This window comes from Podarcis cretensis, assembly GCF_951804945.1.
Source record: "Podarcis cretensis genome assembly, chromosome: 4".
NCBI lineage: Eukaryota > Metazoa > Chordata > Lepidosauria > Squamata > Lacertidae > Podarcis > Podarcis cretensis.
In genome coordinates this window covers 2,059,916-2,078,058 of record NC_137173.1, presented here as the reverse complement: position 1 = coordinate 2,078,058, position 18,143 = coordinate 2,059,916, and the positions used below count along the sequence as shown (strand labels likewise).

General features: G+C 47.5%; 3 protein-coding genes across 3 annotated transcripts in view; 2 read left to right on the top strand and 1 right to left on the bottom strand.

Moving 5' to 3' along the window:
* The window catches only part of LOC307214639 (uncharacterized protein), a 268,943-nt gene that overhangs the window by 87,024 nt on the left and 163,776 nt on the right, over positions 1–18,143 (bottom strand). The window lies entirely within an intron of this gene.
* The window catches only part of LOC307214709 (uncharacterized protein), a 159,528-nt gene that overhangs the window by 109,707 nt on the left and 31,678 nt on the right, over positions 1–18,143 (top strand). The gene's annotated exons all lie outside the window — the stretch shown is intronic.
* LOC307213887 (uncharacterized protein) lies at positions 1,240–17,414 on the top strand. The gene is made up of 2 exons (XM_079972117.1): positions 1,240–3,147; positions 15,858–17,414. Exons 1-2 carry the CDS (start codon positions 2,178–2,180, stop codon positions 16,799–16,801), a joined length of 1,914 nt encoding a protein of 637 aa, XP_079828243.1. The 5' UTR covers positions 1,240–2,177; the 3' UTR covers positions 16,802–17,414.

The following is an 18,143-nucleotide window of genomic DNA, read 5'->3' as shown; positions in this document are numbered from 1 at the left end:
GAAGAAGAAGAAGAAGAAGAAGAAGAAGAAGAAGAAGAAGAAGAAGAGGAGGAGGAGGAGGAGGAGGAGGAGGAGGAGTTTGGATTTGATATACCGCTTTATCACTCCCCTTCAGGAGTCTCAAAGTGGCTAACATTCTCCTTTCCCTTCCTCCCCCACAACAAACACTCTGTGAGGTCAGTGGGGCTGAGAGACTTCAGAGAAGTGTGACTGGCCCAAGGTCACCCAGCAGCTGCAGGTGGAAGAGTGGAGACGCGAACCCAGTTCCCCAGATTACGAGTCTACCGCTCTTCACCACACTGGCTCTCCACTGGGAGGATTCATTAGTTTTATCCTACCCAAAGTGTCTGGATAGACCTGCTGAAAGAAAAACATTTTAAGCAGGCATCTCAGAGTACAGTGATGGTGCCTGCCTCATGCCACACAAGCTGCATTGAGCCAGTGTGTTAGTGTACTACAGGCACGTCCAGCAGGCAGATCGTCTGTGGTAGATCAGTGGCTCCCCCCAATTGAAGCTCAATAACTTAGGCCTCCCTAAAAAAGCTCAACAGCTTTGACCTGAACCCCATTGGGAGTTGGCCACCCCCAGTAGATGCACAACCAATAGGGCACCATATGGGAGATGGGCCCCTGGCTGCATTTTCTCTCTCTTTTGCACTTGAGCTTCCGACCAGTGAAGATGGCAGGAATCACCCAGAATGTGCCCATAATCAGCACCAGCTCCCAGGAGAGGGAGTAGGTCTCCCAAAAGCGATTCACAAGCATCCACTTAAACCTTCTCCGGTCACCTCAGCAAACACAGTGACATTGTGCAAACAAGACGGGTATTTTCATTGTACACAGCAGAACAAACCTCTTAAGACTTTCAGAGGGGTAAGTTTTGCTAATTTTCACTCAGCTTCCTTCATGGAAAATTCATTCCCTCCTCCCAAAAATATTCTGATTCTAGCTGTTTTCAGCTGAAGGAAATCAGCCCTGAGTGCTCACTGGAAGGACAGATTGTGAAGCTGAGGCTCCAATACTTTGGCCACCTCATGAGAAGAGAAGACTCCCTGGAAAAGACCCTGATGTTGGGAAAGATGGAGGGCACAAGGAGAAGCGGACGACAGAGGACAAGATGGTTGGACAGTGTTCTTGAAGCTACCAGCATGAGTTTGACTAAACTGCGGGAGGCAGTGGAAGACAGGAGTGCCTGGCGCGCTCTGGTCCATGGGGTCACGAAGAGTCGGACATGACTAAACAACAACAACAACAGCTGTTTTCAACTGAATGGGCTATTATTTTTCCTTGCTTAGGGTACCCATTTCTTTATTCAACTTGTAGCTCAGGGAAGCTGTGATTCAAACCTCGCAGGGTGTTGGACTATACAAATCTATGATTTGAGGAAGCGAGGGTTGGGGCAGTGGTTGTTGCTTTAATGCCTGCTAATGGACTTTCCTTTGTGGCCTCTGTGGGACAGAGGGTTCTGGGCTAAGTGGGCTTACTCTGGTCTTCTCTAGCAAAGCTCTCCTTAAAAAAAGAGTCCTGAATGACAGAGAACAAGGGTATGCAAACAGCACAGGCATCACAGGTCCTGCTGGAGGGCACGTTCTTGTTTCGGCTACATTTTCCTTCTATATCTCAGTCCTAACAGAGCAGAGTTCTAATAGGACTCCAGTGCAAGAAAGACAAATGGTTGCCAACAGAGGAGGAGCAGAACCTAGTAAAAAGCATATGTGGAGTATGGTGACCATGTTCTCCAAGCCCAAATGCTTTTCTTTAGCAAAAGGTGCAACCTTGGTGCATTAATCCCTCTCCCTCTTGTTCCAAAGTTAAATGACTGGCTTGAAAAAATGGGACAGGGCTCAAACTGAGAGCTGCTGCTGATAATTTTATGGTTTTATCTTTTTTGTAATTGGTTTTGAGTTTTTTTCTACAATGATGTGAGATAGAAATTGTAGGAAATAAATAAATAAAATCTATTGATCTACCAGGGTCCATCAAGCCTCTCCCTCTTACAGTGAAAGTCACATGATATCCAATTTCAAAATATGACCAATGTTCTTTTCATTGAAAACTCGCAGAGTAGCAGAAGCCTAATGAACCTGACAACTGGATCAACAAGAATACGGCGAAGTGGAACAGAGATGCTCTGATGCCAGAGGCTGGAGGCAGAAACAAAGAGTGCACTGTGTGCCATGTTGCCGGTCAATGACAGTGGTGCCCAGCAGCATCCTGCCTTCTTCCTCCTGGTGGGCATACCAGGCTTGGAGTGGGCACAGGCTTGGATTGCCATCCCTTTGTGCACCATGTATGTCATTGCAGCCCTGGGAAACAGCATCATTCTCTACGTGATCAAGACTGAGCCGAGACTGCAGGAGCCCATGTACCTCTTCCTGGCCATGCTGGCCATCACCGACCTGGTTCTTTCCACCTCCACAGTACCCAAAATGCTGGCTGTTTTCTGGCTCAGTGCTGGGGCCATTGACTTCCATGCCTGCCTGGTCCAGATGTTTTTCATCCATGCCTTCTCGTCTGTCGAGTCGGGCGTGCTCATGGCCATGGCGCTAGACCGCTATGTGGCCATTTGCTACCCGCTCCAGCATTCGGCCATCCTCTCCTTGCAAGCCATAGGGACCCTGGGCAGCCTCATTCTTCTGCGTGCAGTTCTCCTCATCAGCCCCTTTGCTTTCCTGGCTAACAGGCTTCCCTACTGTGGCCACCAATTCATTTCTCACTCCTACTGTGAGCACATGGCTGTGGTGAAGCTGGCTTGTGGGAACATCCGAGCCAACGTCGTTTACGGCCTCTTTGTGGCTTTTGTGGTTGTTGGATTCGATATCTTCATCATTGCTATGTCCTATGTCATGATTCTCAAGACCGTGTTGAGACTCCCATCCCAAGAAGCTCGTTTGAAAGCCTTTGGGACCTGTGCATCCCATATCTGTGTTATTCTTTCTTTCTATATTCCAGCTCTCTTCACTTTCCTCACTCACCGGTTTGGCCACAATGTCCCCCACCATATCCACATTATAGTGGCTATACTCTACCTTCTGGTGCCCCCCACTTTGAATCCTGTTATATATGGGGTGAAAACCAAGATGATCAGGGAGAGGATTCTCACTATATTCCTTATTTCAGGTGGACAAAGAACCACTTTCAGGGAGGGCACATAGTTCAGTGGTGGCTCACAGGGTTTGGATGGAGAACCCCTTAAGTTCATTCCCAGGCATCTCCAGTTAAAACCATCTCTTGTATAAAGGCTAGGAATTATATTTGTCTGGCACTTTGGAACATAGAATCATAGAATCAGAGTTGGAAGAGACCACAAGGGCCATCGAGTCCAACCCCCTGCCAAGCAGGAAACACCATCAGAGCACTCCTGACATATGGTTGTCAAGCCTCTGCTTAAAGACCTCCAAAGAAGGAGACTCCACCACACTCCTTGGCAGCAAATTCCACTGTCAAACAGCTCTTACTGTCAGGAAGTTCTTCCTAATGTTTAGGTGGAACATCCAATGAAGCTGAATGTTGCAAGATTCGGGAGAGATAAAAAGGGCTTTCTCATGCAGTGCAGAGTCAAACTATGGAACATCCTCCCACAGGAGGCTGTGATGGCCACCAACTTTGATGGCATTAAAAGTGAATTCATGGAGGAGAGGGCTGTCAAAGGCTACTAGCATAAAGGTAACCAAACACGCATTGGTTAATATGGTATTAAAAATAAAGAAAGATTATAAGGAAGCCAGAAGATGGAGGTTAGATACAAGATCTTCCATAATAGCCAAACAGAAAATAAGATGGGGAAAGAATTATTAGACATATGGGAGATTAATGAGAAGGTGCAAAGTAATCAATCAATAATATGAGATAAAGTGAAAGCAGTGATGAGGGGAATTAGTATTAGGGAATCCAGTAAATGGGGGGGGGGGGGAAACAAGAGATGAGAGAATTAGAAGACGAAATTAGGAGGCTGGAAAACCAATATATTAATAGTAAAGAGAAAATAAGTTATCAATAATAATAATAATAATAATAATAATAATAATAATAATAATAATAATTTATTACTTATACAACCGCCCATTTGGCTAAAGATAAAAAGGAGAGAATTGGAAAATAAAGATATGGAAATAGTGCAGAGAGATTTGCTATGTGTTCACATGTGGTGGGTGTGTAAATATGTACAATCTTTTGGCAAAGGGTGTTTAAGGAGATAACAGAAATCACTGGGTTAAAGCTGGCTGAAAGCCTAGAGGTAGCACTATTATCAATTTATGATGGGGTGGGAGGTTTGAAGGCTATGAAGGTCTTGCTCACAAATTTATTGACAGCTACAGGAGTTATTATAGCAAGGAAGCGGAAGGGGCAAGGTGAGTATAAAATGGAAGAATGGTACAAAGAGGTGTGGGATATAGCTATCCATGATAAATTAACATGTGCTATTAAGACTGGGAATATGCAGCAGAAATGATTTTGAGGAGATATGGAAGGTGTTTGCAGAATTTGCACTGTTAAAATGGAAAAGGTCAACCCATCGCAAGAGGTGTTGAAATTTTGGAAGGCTGGATAGTTATAATGGAATGGTTTTGGGGTGAGGTGCACATTTTTATTTTTATTTATTTATTCTTATTACTTTGTCATAATAAAAAATAAAAACAAATCAAAAAGGCTACTAGCCACGTTGGCTATGCTCTGTTTCCACAGATGGAGGCAGCAATGGTTCTGAATACCAGTTGCTGGAATAAGTATCACCTCCAGCTGTGGAGGAAGAGCAGAGCCATCCTGGCTCGTTACCATCCATAGCCTTCTCTTCCTCCATGAGGTTGTCTGATCCTCTTTTTAAACCATCCAGGCCGGCTGTCATCACTGCCTCCTGTGGGAAAGAGGCTCTTCCTGTAGCTGAAGAGCCGGTAGGCCAGTCAGTGGGGATGGCCAAGTGGAGGGAAAGTCAGAGGGCTGGACTTCAGTCCCATTAGCAACTATGCTCCACCACTGGCACAGGCACAGATTCAGTCCCCTGCCCCAGGTAGGTGTTTGCTTTCAATTTCAACCTTCCCACCTGGGACAAGAGTAGCCCAAGTGAAGGGCCCTGCTCCTCTCCTTTAAAGGGACAGCAAAAGGGGCTTGTCAAGTCTTTGCTTATTCCTAACCATGTATCCTAGGGATGCGGGTGGCACTGTGGTTTAAACCACTGTGCCCGTCGGGCTTGCCTATCGGAAGGTCAGCGGTTTGAGGCCCCGCGACAGGGTGAGCTCCAGTTGTTCGGTCCCAGCTCCTGCTAACCTAGCAGTTCGAAAGCACACAGTGAAAGTAGATAAATAGGTACCGCTCCGGCGGGAAGGTAAACGGTGTTTTTGTGCGCTGCTCTGGCTTCGCCAGAAGCGGCTTAGTCATGCTGGCCACATAACCTCTCCTGTATGTGAGTGTCTGAGGGCCCTGCTCCTTCCTGCCACTCACCATCTGGCCTGGGGTGGGGCCTGAAGCCTCACAGGGACTGCTGGACTCTGCTGCCCAGGAGGACTCTCCTGTATGTGAGTGTCTGAGGGCCCTGCTCCTTCCTGCCACTCACCATCTGGCCTGGGGTGGGGCCTGAAGCCTCACAGGGACTGCTGGACTCTGCTGCCCAGGAGGACTCTCCTGTATGTGAGTGTCTGAGGGCCCTGCTCCTTCCTGCCACTCACCATCTGGCCTGAGGTGGGGCCTGAAGCCTCACAGGGACTGCTGGACTCTGCTGCCCAGGAGGACTCTCCTGTATGTGAGTGTCTGAGGGCCCTGCTCCTTCCTGCCACTCACCATCTGGCCTGGGGTGGGGCCTGAAGCCTCACAGGGACTGCTGGACTCTGCTGCCCAGGAGGACTCTCCTGTATGTGAGTGTCTGAGGGCCCTGCTCCTTCCTGCCACTCACCATCTGGCCTGGGGTGGGGCCTGAAGCCTCACAGGGACTGCTGGACTCTGCTGCCCAGGAGGACTCTCCTGTATGTGAGTGTCTGAGGGCCCTGCTCCTTCCTGCCACTCACCATCTGGCCTGGGGTGGGGCCTGAAGCCTCACAGGGACTGCTGGACTCTGCTGCCCAGGAGGACTCTCCTGTATGTGAGTGTCTGAGGGCCCTGCTCCTTCCTGCCACTCACCATCTGGCCTGAGGTGGGGCCTGAAGCCTCACAGGGACTGCTGGACTCTGCTGCCCAGGAGGACTCTCCTGTATGTGAGTGTCTGAGGGCCCTGCTCCTTCCTGCCACTCACCATCTGGCCTGGGGTGGGGCCTGAAGCCTCACAGGGACTGCTGGACTCTGCTGCCCAGGAGGACTCTCCTGTATGTGAGTGTCTGAGGGCCCTGCTCCTTCCTGCCACTCACCATCTGGCCTGGGGTGGGGCCTGAAGCCTCACAGGGACTGCTGGACTCTGCTGCCCAGGAGGACTCTCCTGTATGTGAGTGTCTGAGGGCCCTGCTCCTTCCTGCCACTCACCATCTGGCCTGAGGTGGGGCCTGAAGCCTCACAGGGACTGCTGGACTCTGCTGCCCAGGAGGACTCTCCTGTATGTGAGTGTCTGAGGGCCCTGCTCCTTCCTGCCACTCACCATCTGGCCTGGGGCGGGGCCTGAAGCCTCACAGGGACTGCTGGACTCTGCTGCCCAGGAGGACTCTCCTGTGTGAGTGTATGGGGCCCTGCTCCTTCCTGCCACTCACCACCTGGCCTGGGGTGGGGCCTGAAGCCTCACAGGGACTGCTGGACTCTGCTGCCCAGGAGGACTCTCCTGTATGTGAGTGTCTGAGGGCCCTGCTCCTTCCTGCCACTCACCATCTGGCCTGAGGTGGGGCCTGAAGCCTCACAGGGACTGCTGGACTCTGCTGCCCAGGAGGACTCTCCTGTATGTGAGTGTCTGAGGGCCCTGCTCCTTCCTGCCACTCACCATCTGGCCTGAGGTGGGGCCTGAAGCCTCACAGGGACTGCTGGACTCTGCTGCCCAGGAGGACTCTCCTGTATGTGAGTGTCTGAGGGCCCTGCTCCTTCCTGCCACTCACCATCTGGCCTGGGGTGGGGCCTGAAGCCTCACAGGGACTGCTGGACTCTGCTGCCCAGGAGGACTCTCCTGTGTGAGTGTATGGGGCCCTGCTCCTTCCTGCCACTTACCACCTGGCCCAGGGTGGGGCCTGACGGGCCTCACTAGGACAGTTGCTGTTACTGCTGGAGGGGTGCAGAGTGCTTTTAAAATGTTTTAAAATTTTTATTTTGAACTTTTTGTATGTTGGGTGGGGTGGGGTGGGGTGGATATTTATTGGGCTTGGGAATTTGTTTGATTTTATGTTTTTGTAATTTTTATAATTTTTATTGTTTTTTGTTTGTATTGTTTTATTTGTGTTGTTGTATTTTTTTTTTTTAAAGGGGTTATTTGTTCTTAAGGGGAGGGGTCAGGGCTGCCGGGGAATGGGCCCCAGCCCACAAAATGGCTGGGATATGTTTCACGGGGGGGAATGCACTGGGACAACCGATCTCAGTGATCACGGGTAGGAGGAGGAGTTACGCTAAGACCAGACCATGTCATTACAGAGGAGGCAGGTTTAGTCGTTGTCTGAGGACTATCCCTGCCTCCGGGTCTGGCCCTGACCGGATGAATACTAGAATCAGCAAGGCATACCCACATGACCTGAAAGTGTTGCTGTGCAATGCCAGGTCAATGATTCATAAGACCACTGCCATCCATGACTTGATCATGGATGGAGGACTTGACCTGGCATGTGTAACAGAGACTTGGTTGGATGAAGCAGATGGGCCTGTCCTTGCCGCTGCTTGTCCACCAGGTTTCTCTTATGCACAGCAACCCAGGTCATGTGGGCGGGGAGGGGGTTTGCAGTGATTTTTAGGAAGTCATTAGTTTGCACCAGGCGTCCTATTGGGAAGACCCAGTTTTCTGAGTGCATGTTCTGGAAGTTGGGCAATAGGGGCAGTACAGGATTCCTTTTGGTGTACCGACCTCCCCGCTGCACCAAGGATTCCCTGCCCGAGCTGCTTCAGGTCGTGGCGGATGTTCTCCTGGAGACACCTAGCTTGGTCGTCCTAGGGGATTTTAACATCCATGCCGACACGACCTTACAAGGGGCCGCTCGGGACTTCGTGGAAAGCATGGCCTCCATGGGGCTGTCCCTGAATAAGTCTGGCCCAACCCATAGCCGCGGACATGCCTTGGACCTGGTGTTTACCTCTACGGATGTTGGTGATCTGACACTAAGTAAAAGTGAAACGAAAGAAGTGCCATGGTCAGACCACTTCCTGGTGCAACTGGAATTCTCTGCGACCCATTCCCTCTGCAGGGAGGTGGGACCGATTCGGATGGTCCGCCCCCGCCACTTAATGGATCCAAATGGTTTCCAGAGAGTGGTAGGGGATGCTTTATCCCATGTTGATGGCCTTTCAGCCGATTCCCTGGTGGCCCGCTGGAATGTGGAGTTAACCAGGGCTATTGACTGTTTGGCTCCGAAGCGCCCTCTCCGATTGCATGGAGCCCGGAGAGCCCCGTGGTTTTCCATGGATCTGAGGGCAATGAAACAATCGTTGAGACGGCTAGACGCCGGTGGCGGATAACCCATTCTGAATCTGACCGGACACAGGTTAGAGCTCAACGTCGAGCCTACCAAGTGGCGATAGCGACGGCGAAGAAGACTTTCTTCACCGCCTCTATTGCATCTGCAGAAAACAGCAGCAGGAGACTCTTTCAGGTGGTTCACAATTTAGCGGAACCACCTGTAACATCGGGGCCCAGTACGGGCCACATGTTCTCCTGCAATGATTTTGCAAATTTTTTTGCAGAGAAAATCGCTCAGATTCGGGAAGAAGTAGACTCCACCGTGGGAGCAGGGCCGGGGCGGGAGAGTGCTAGAGTCCTGTCTGGTCAAGTTGTGTGGGATCAATTCCAATCTGTTACCTCCGAGGATGTGGACAGGCTGCTTGGACGAGTGAAGCCAACCACCTGTCTCCTGGATCCTTGCCCATCCTGGCTTATAAAAGCTAGCCGGGAAGGACTGGGCGATGGGCTTCGTGGGGTGGTGAATGCTTCCCTCCGTGAGGGAGCCTTCCTAGACCCGCTGAAAGAGGCGGTTATTAAACCGCTTCTTAAAAAACCATCTTTAGATGCGGCCACGATGGCCAATTATCGCCCAGTCTCAAACCTTCCATTCTTGGGCAAGGTGATTGAGCGAGTGGTTGCTGAACAACTCCAGGCACGCCTGGAAGAAGCGGACCATTTGGATCCCTTCCAGTCGGGATTCAGGCCTCATCATGGGACTGAAACTGCCTTGGTCGCACTGGTTGATGATCTCCGGCGGGCTAGGGACAAAGGTGAGAGCTGTTTCCTAGTTCTGCTGGATCTCTCAGCGGCGTTTGATACCATCGACCATGACATCCTTCTGGACCGTCTTGAGGGGCTGGGAGCTGGGGGCACTGTCATACAGTGGTTCCGCTCCTTCCTCCTGGGCCGTGTTCAGAAAGTGGTGGTAGGGGATGAGTGTTCAGACCCCTGGGCTCTCACTTGTGGGGTGCCTCAGGGTTCTGTCCTCTCCCCCATGCTTTTCAACATCTACATGCAGCCGCTGGGAGGGATCATCAGGAGGTTTGGGCTGGGTGTTCATCAGTATGCAGATGATACCCAGCTCTACCTCTCTTTTAAATCAGAACCAGTGAAGGCGGTAAAGGTCCTGTGTGAGTGTTTGGAAGCGGTTGGAGGATGGATGGCGGCTAACAGATTGAGGTTGAATCCTGACAAGACAGAAGTACTGTTTTTGGGGGACAGGAGGCGGGCAGGTGTGGAGGATTCCCTGGTCCTGAATGGGGTAACTGTGCCCCTGAAGGACCAGGTGCGCAGCCTGGGAGTCATTTTGGACTCACAGCTGTCCATGGAGGCACAGGTCAAATCTGTATCCAGGGCAGCTGTTTACCAGCTCCATCTGGTACGTAGGCTGAGACCCTATCTGCCTGCAGACTGTCTCGCCAGAGTGGTACATGCTCTGGTTATCTCCCGCTTGGACTACTGCAATGCGCTCTACGTGGGGCTACCTTTGAAGGTGACCCGGAAACTACAACTAATTCAGAATGTGGCAGCTAGACTGGTGACTGGGAGCGGCCGCCGAGACCATATAACACCGGTCTTGAAAGACCTACATTGGCTCCCAGTACGTTTCCGAGCACAATTCAAAGTGTTGGTGCTGACCTTTAAAGCCCTAAATGGCCTCGGTCCAGTATATCTGAAGGAGCGTCTCCTCCCCCATCGGTCTGCCCGGACACTGAGGTCCAGCTCCGAGGGCCTTCTGGCGGTTCCCTCACTGCGAGAGGCCAAGTTGCAGGGAACCAGGCAGAGGGCCTTCTCGGTGGTGGCACCCGCCCTGTGGAATGCCCTCCCATCGGATGTCAAGGCGATGGACAACTACCTGACATTCAGAAAACATCTGAAGGCAGCCCTGTTCAGGGAAGTTTTTAATATGTGACATTTATTGTATTTTTCATCTCTGTTGGAAGCCGCCCAGAGTGGCTGGGGAAACCCAGCCAGATGGGCGGGGTACAAATAATAAATTATTATTATTATTATTATTATTATTATTATTATTACCTGGAAAAACTGTCTGCGGAAGCAGACAAATACCGTCTCCCTCGGCCTGTAAAGCAAGATGAGCGCTGCAAGCCCAGAGTCATTCGCGACTGGACCTAAATGTCAGGTGTCCCTTTACCTTTAACCATGTATCCTAGCTGCTGCTGGTGCACCCTTCCAACTGTGTAACCTGTACTTTGAGCTGATGCCGAGACCACCTGCTCATTTCATTAATAAAACTTGGGGATTTCCTGAGTTGGGAGCCTGAGTCTTTCATCGGAGGGTGGGAACTAGCAGAGCTGTGAATGCATGATGAAACCCTGAGAGGAGGCCATAAAGAGAGAAAACAGCCTAAACTACTGATCCAGAGGGAAATCTTGTGCTTTCAGAACCACTGGGGCCATCTGCACACAGTGCGGCACTGAAGAAAGCTGCATAAATGCTCCCTCTACTCTTAGAGCACATAAAGACATAAGAAGAGTCTGCTGTATCAGACCAAAGTCCAGCATCCTGCTTCCCACAGGGAAAAGCTAAGGGGTAGGACATGCAAAGGCCGATGGTTCCTCCTCCTGCTGCTGCCCCCGTGAAGCTAGCATGTTTATTTCAAGCGCCTGTTGCTCAGCACCAGAAGTGAGTATCACCACTGGATTACTCTGGCTGACACCCAGGACCTTCACTTGCCTTTGAGCACTGCACAGAGCCACATAATTTGGTTCTGTACTGGATTTTGTTAGGCTATTGCTTAGTGCGGGGATAAAAATACACCAGACCTTGATGGTCTGGGGTCTTTCTTTCTAGAGGGTAAAAATATCATTTGGGCACTCCTTTGTTATTACCGGGAAATTGGAAGGGGAGGGTGAGGGACCACCACGAGCCTTGCCTCTCCACACCACAAGGCAAAGACAAAGAGTCTGTTGCTTGCGACCTGGACCTGAACCTAAGGGAGTCAAGGTTAGGCGATTGTGGGGTGCTCCAAGGACTCCCTATTACATTGCTAAGTGGAAAGTGGCTTACAAGCACTATCTGAGTAAGTGAAAGAAAATCTAAAGTACAAAGCAATGCCCGTGAGCCTATTAGTTTAATGCAATAACAATACAGACCCCAACCGGGAGAATGTGAGTCGGGGGTTTTTAAAGCACTGGAGGATATTGGACACACACTGAACATTTTACTTTCTCTGTACTTTCTGTAAGCTGGTTTTTAGTAAATAATGATTTCAGAAAATGACATATATTTTGTTTAAAAAATTACTGTATCAAAAATTGCATGCCCATTGACTAAGTGTATGTGTGCGTATGCATGCATAAGAAAGTAAGTAAATAAAATATGCCTTTTTAAAATGCCATATACCAGCAGAATGTGCAGGAAGTTCTAGGAGAGGGTAATTTTAGAATAAAGATAATGCACTTGTTGAACCCATTTACTGGTATACTGACCATAATGGCCAGAAAATATTGCCTCCCCTCCCCTCGAAAAAGAACTCGACAAACAGCATCCGAGAGAACAATGTCATTCCGTTAGGATATTTCCAGAATTAGGTGCAAGGGAACATATACATATATACAGTTCCAGTAGGAAATGCAAGAACATCCTGTTTTCACAGTGGTCAAACAGATGCCTGTTTCCAGTAACTGGCATTCAGAAGCACTGCTGCCTCCAACTGCAGTGATAAAATGTTTTATTCTATGTCTTTGCCGCGGGATCCCATTCACCCAGTGCTTTACCAGCTGCACTGGCTCCCAGTAGAGTACATGTTCAGGTTTAAGGTGCTGGTTTTAACCTTTAAAGCCCTATATGGCCTAGGACCCTCGTACCTACGGGACCGCCTCTCCTGGTATGTCCCATGGAGGACCTTACAGTCTGCAAATAACAACACCCTGAAGATTCCAAGCCCCAGGGGACTTCCGGGTTGGCGCCTCTGGTAATGGAGACTGTAAGCTAAAGTCTTGGAAAGCCTACTGTAAAGGACTAAATTTCCATCGGTAGAAAATATCAAACCCCCCTTGGAAGCAGGAGAAGAGGGGGGAAGTTTGGGATTGTGTGTGCTGGCAGGAGAGAGCGAAGAAAGTTAAAATACCACTGCTCCGAACCTGGAAACGGGCTGCTAGTAAGACTGACGTTTTTGGATTGTTCATTGATAGTGAATAGAACGTTCGCTGACAGCTAGCTAAATAAGAGAGATAGTTTCCATTCTCTCCATCTGCTCTTAAAAAGGAGTAAAAGTAACTGAAAATTGAAACTAACTTTATTGTTTGAACTGTGTTTAAAAGGACTAATACAAATAGAAACTGTTTCCCTCTAGAGGAAGCCTTTGAAACTGTTATAAGAGCTGAGCTGGGGGAATTTCCAGCTGTAAGATAAAAAGCTGTGAGATTCTGGGACTGACCTTGAATCGGTCAAGAATGTTGACAGAAGAGGCCTTAGTGGCTGCATTATGTAAGATAAATGACTCACTGGAACAGCTTCACAAGAAGCTGGATTTAAATATAGAAAGTATAAATAATTTGGGACAAAAGGTGAACATCAATACAGAAACTATCCAGAAATTGACACAGGAATCTACTTTGACATGGCAAACTGCGGAGAAGGCTAGGCAGAAAGCTGTTGCCGTTGAACCTAAAGTAACACAATTGGAGAGAGAAAGAGTCCCAGCCTCACAGACGCAACTTGATGATCATAAGTTGATGCCTGTCATGATTGAATCTAAAGAAAAACAGATTTTGAGGATCAGAGCCCTGCTTGAACTGGATTTGATGGACTTCCTCACACAGGAATTTGCTGTTTCTTGGGACCTGGACTTGGGTCAAGAAGAGACTAAAATTGTGAGGGCCTTCAGACTTGGAAGAGGAGGGGGAAAAGAGAAGAACAAAATAAGAGACTGTTGGAACTACCAGAAGAACTTAGAAGAACAACAGTCAAGAGAGGAAATTTTTAAAGACGTTCTGAAATACCTTTTGGATCTTAGGTCTAACTATGGAGATTTGGTTGCCCTGTCGAGAAGGAATAAAATCATCTTTAGGAGGGAGTTTCCCCAAGATCTACTCTTCAGCCTCAAAGGAAGGAAAATAAAAATATGATCAGTAGAAGACAAAGCAAAGTTCCTGTATAAGCACGAAGAAGACTTGCAGAAGGGACTTGGAAAAGAGTTAAGAGCCTCGGACAGAAGATCACCAGGTTGATGGACTATATGGAATTGGCGGAAATGACTGGCAGAATCCGAGACCAGGGAAAAGAGACGGTGGAAGAAGATTGGAAAAAGTTTAAAGACTATTTATAGAAATATTTGTAAAATTGACAAATGTTGGAAAAATGATGGAATGAAGTTATATGGCTTTAGTAGAAATGTTATAAGGAATTAAGTATAGATAGATTATTAGAGTATTGGGGAAAAATAAGGTTAGAATATGTTAAGATAAATATAGGACAGAAAACAGAGAAAGATGGAAAGGAATTGCTGAAACAATTAACAGAAGTGGAATACAAAAAGGGAGGTGTGAGGAGGTCGTTGAAACAAGTAAATGAAAGATATGACATTGAAATTGTATGATGTGTGTTTGGTTTTATTTAGTTTATTGTGTTAGTGTTGTGTAATGTTTATACATTGTATTGTATTGTTTTCTTTTTTCTTCTTTTTTCTTTCTCTTTTTTTTGTAGTGTTTAAAAGTAACAAATATTATTTTAAAAAAAAAATTCCGGGCCCCAGGGAGATTAGACTGGCCTTGACCAGAGCCAGGGCCTTTTTGGACGTGACCCCGGCCTGGCAGAATGCTCTCTCACAAGAGACCAGGGCCCTGCAAGATTTGACATCCTTCCACAGGGCCTGCAAGACGGAGCTGTTCCGCCAGGCCTTTGGTCAGGGTTCAGTCTGACTCATTTTCTCTTTGTATAAGAACAAGCACGAAGGAGGTTTCCCAGCCTGCTCACAGGTCCTTATAATATCAGTGGAAACAGTTGGTCCTGGCGAGTATTAACCGCTTTCAATTTTAACCTGAGGATTGTTATTTGTCCAGTTTTAACTTTAACTTTAATTTATTTGAATTAATTTTGGGATGCATTTTAATCAACTGATTGCTTGTTTTTATGCATATTGTATTATTTATAAGATGTTAGCCACTCTGAGCCCAGCTCCGGCCGGGGAGGGTGGGGTACAAATACAAAATCATCATCATCATTTTTATTATTATTACTACATGACAAAGGTTGGGGGTTGTTGGGGTGGGAAGAAAATGTCAATAATAGAGAAGTGGCTCAGCAGCATCTAACAACGTTTATCTCCCCGCTTTCTTCCATGCAACTCAAGGCTGTGTCTGTAGGGATACCCACTCCACTTGATATGAGAATAGGGGAGACACTTGCCCAGAACACATAGCTGCCCTTCACTGCACCAAATGTCAATTATGATAGATGTGCTTCAGCCCCACTGGAACCAATGTGGAAAGTGTAGCACATGACTTAAGTCCTATTTGATTTCAGTGGCAGCTAAACACAATTCACCGGGTGCAACCCACACTATCAAGATTTCTCTAAGAGAGCAATTTTTCCCATGCATTATTTTCAAGTAAGCACAACTGTTTACCATATTATGTATTTTTGTGTTTTTATATTGCAAACTGTCCTGTAATCCTCAGATGAAGGGTGGTATATAAATGTAATTTAAACAAAAACAAAATTTGAACTCAACAGGGTTTACTGCCACATAAATGAGCAGGGGCTTGGCCTGCTAGAATGAAATATAGACTCATAGAATTGTAAGGTTGGAAGGTAACCCAAGGGTCATCTAGTCCATCCCCTTGCAAAGCAGGAATTAAAGGCCAAAATATCCCTGACAGATGGCCATCCAATCTCTCTTTAAAAACACCCAGTGCAGGAGAGTCCGCCACCTTCCAAAAGAGTCCATTCCACTGCTGAACAGCTCTTTCGAAAAGCTCTTCGTAATGTCCTATCCACCAGAGAAGCAGGAAACCAGCTTGGTCCATCATCCATGAGATGGCCTTTTGGATATTTGAAGATGGTCATCATATCACCTCTCAGTCTTCTCTTCTTCAGGCTAAGCATCCCCAACTCCCTCAACTGTTCCTCATAAGGCTTGGTTTCCAGACCCTTGTAATGCCTAGCTTTCCCTAAGTCTACACCTAAGGGAATCCCTAATTTATGCTATTCATACGGACACCTTTAAAGTTATTTAGCATGGGAATGCCTTTGTTGTTGAGGATCCACAAAGTTCACATGCTGTCTCAATTTGTGGCTCTTCCCTCCACTGCAGCCAGCAAGACTATCCATGTGCCATGCCTGCCATGAGTGATGTCTGTATTTAACGGGAGCTATGCCACCCCCTACTCCTTTATCCTGCTGGGTATCCCTGGTCTGGAAGCGTCCTACTACTGGCTCTCCATCCCTCTTTCTTCAATGTATGTCATCACATTGCTAGGAAACTGCACCATACTGTATACAATCAAAACAGAGCAGAGACTCCACAAGCCCATGTACATCTTCCTCTGCATGCTCGCTGGCATAGACCTGGTGCTCTCCACCTCCACCCTGCCCAAGATGCTCTGCATCCTCTGGTTCCGAGCTGGGGAAATAGATTTTGGTGCCTGCATGGTCCAGATGTTCTTCATCCACTCCTTCTCCATCATGGAGTCGACAGTGCTTGTAGCAATGGCCTTTGACCGTTACATAGCTATTTGCAATCCTCTGAGATACGACTCCATCCTAACCAACCCACTGCTGGCCAAGATTGGAGCAGGAGTCATCCTGAGAGGCACAGTCTTCATCATCCCAATCATCATCTTGGCAGCCCGTCTTCCATACTGCAAGACCAACGTCATCCCCCACACTTACTGTGAGCACATGGCTGTGGTGAAGCTGGCCTGCTCAAGCATCCTGGCCAATGTTGTCTATGGGCTTCTGGTGGCTCTCCTCGTAGTGGGAGTGGATTTGCTGTTCATCACTTTGTCCTACAGCATGATCGCCAGGGCTGTCATGGCTCTGCCGTCAAAAGACGCCCGCTATAAGGCTTTCAGCACCTGTGCACCTCACGTGGTGGTGATCCTGGTCTCCTACACCCCAGCTCTTTTCACCATCTTAACACACAGGTTTGGCCATCATGTTCAGCCTCACGTTCACATCCTTCTGGCCAACTTCTACCTCCTTTTCCCACCCATGCTGAACCCCATTGTGTATGGTGTGAAGACCAAGGAGATCCGTGAACGAGTGACTCACATAGTTCTCAGGAGGAAGTGACCTACATAACAACAAGCTCTCAATAAGGGCTTGCAGTGTTGAATGCAACATCTAGAAGGCCGCAGGCAGTAAAGAAATATTAAAAATAGTAAGGCTGTAAGCACTTTTTTTTAATCCCATGTTTTTTTCATCTTAATGGGTGGTATTCAACTGACTCTTACTCAGAATAGACCCATCAAAATTAATGAATATGACTAAGTTAGGCCCATTAATTTCAGTGGATCTACTCTGAATAAAACTTAGCTGAATACCACCCAAAGTCTTTTTGTGCTTTATTGATGTTATATCTGGTGTTCAACATAACTGTGAAATTGTTCGTGCTTCTGTAAGTATATACAGCTTTATCCAATGTTAAGTCCTACTCAGAGCAGAATCATTGGAATTTAATGGTCATGAGTAACTTAGGGTTAATGGGTCTATTCTGAGCGGGACTGGCATTGGCTATAGCCCATAATTTACGGAATATGCTTAATTTGTTTTATCCTCTCTGCAGCTGTATTTATGTCAAATTTAGATTCATCTTTTTAAAATGTGTTTGCAATTGTTTACATGAACTGTAAGTCCCTTATATGGTTTTTGTTATACTACAAGTTTTGTGTAACTTTTTTGTGATACAGTAAATAAATATTTACTGGTGGAGTCTCTTTCTTTGGAGGTCTTTAAGCAGAGGCTTGACAACCATATGTCAGGAGTGCTCTGATGGTGTTTCCTGCTTGGCAGGGGGTTGGACTCCATGGCCCTTGTGGTCTCTTCCAACTCTATGATTCTATGATTTGTTGTATGTAGACAGCTCAGAAATCCCTGTACCCGGAACCCTATTGTACCTGTCATAATTCCCTGTCATGGTCACAAAGATCTCCAGAGCACAAGACTCTTAAAATGAGAGGGAGCCTGAGACAGGCGGATGCCAAAAACAACACTAATAGAGTTGAAAGGGATCCTGAGGGTAATCTAGAACTGGATGTAATACCCCAGGTGTGGCCTAACGAAGGCAGAATAAAGCAGTACGATTACTTTCCGTGATTGGAATACTATAATTCTGTTGATGGTGTCTAGAACAGCACTGGCCTTTCTTTGCTGCTGCATCACATTGCTGATTGACGTTAAGCCTGTGGTCTGCTAAGACCCCTAGATCCTTTTCACATGTACTACTGGCAAGCCAGATGTTCCACATATTATATTTGTGCAGCTGTTTTTTTAAAAAATAAATAAATAAATAAATCCCCAGTGCCATAAAAGGAAGAACTACCCCAGGTTAGAAGAGATTTTAAGTAGGAAAATAGATGGGAGAGCTTCCCCACTCATAAAGTTACTTAGATCATAATGTTGATCTGGAAAGTGA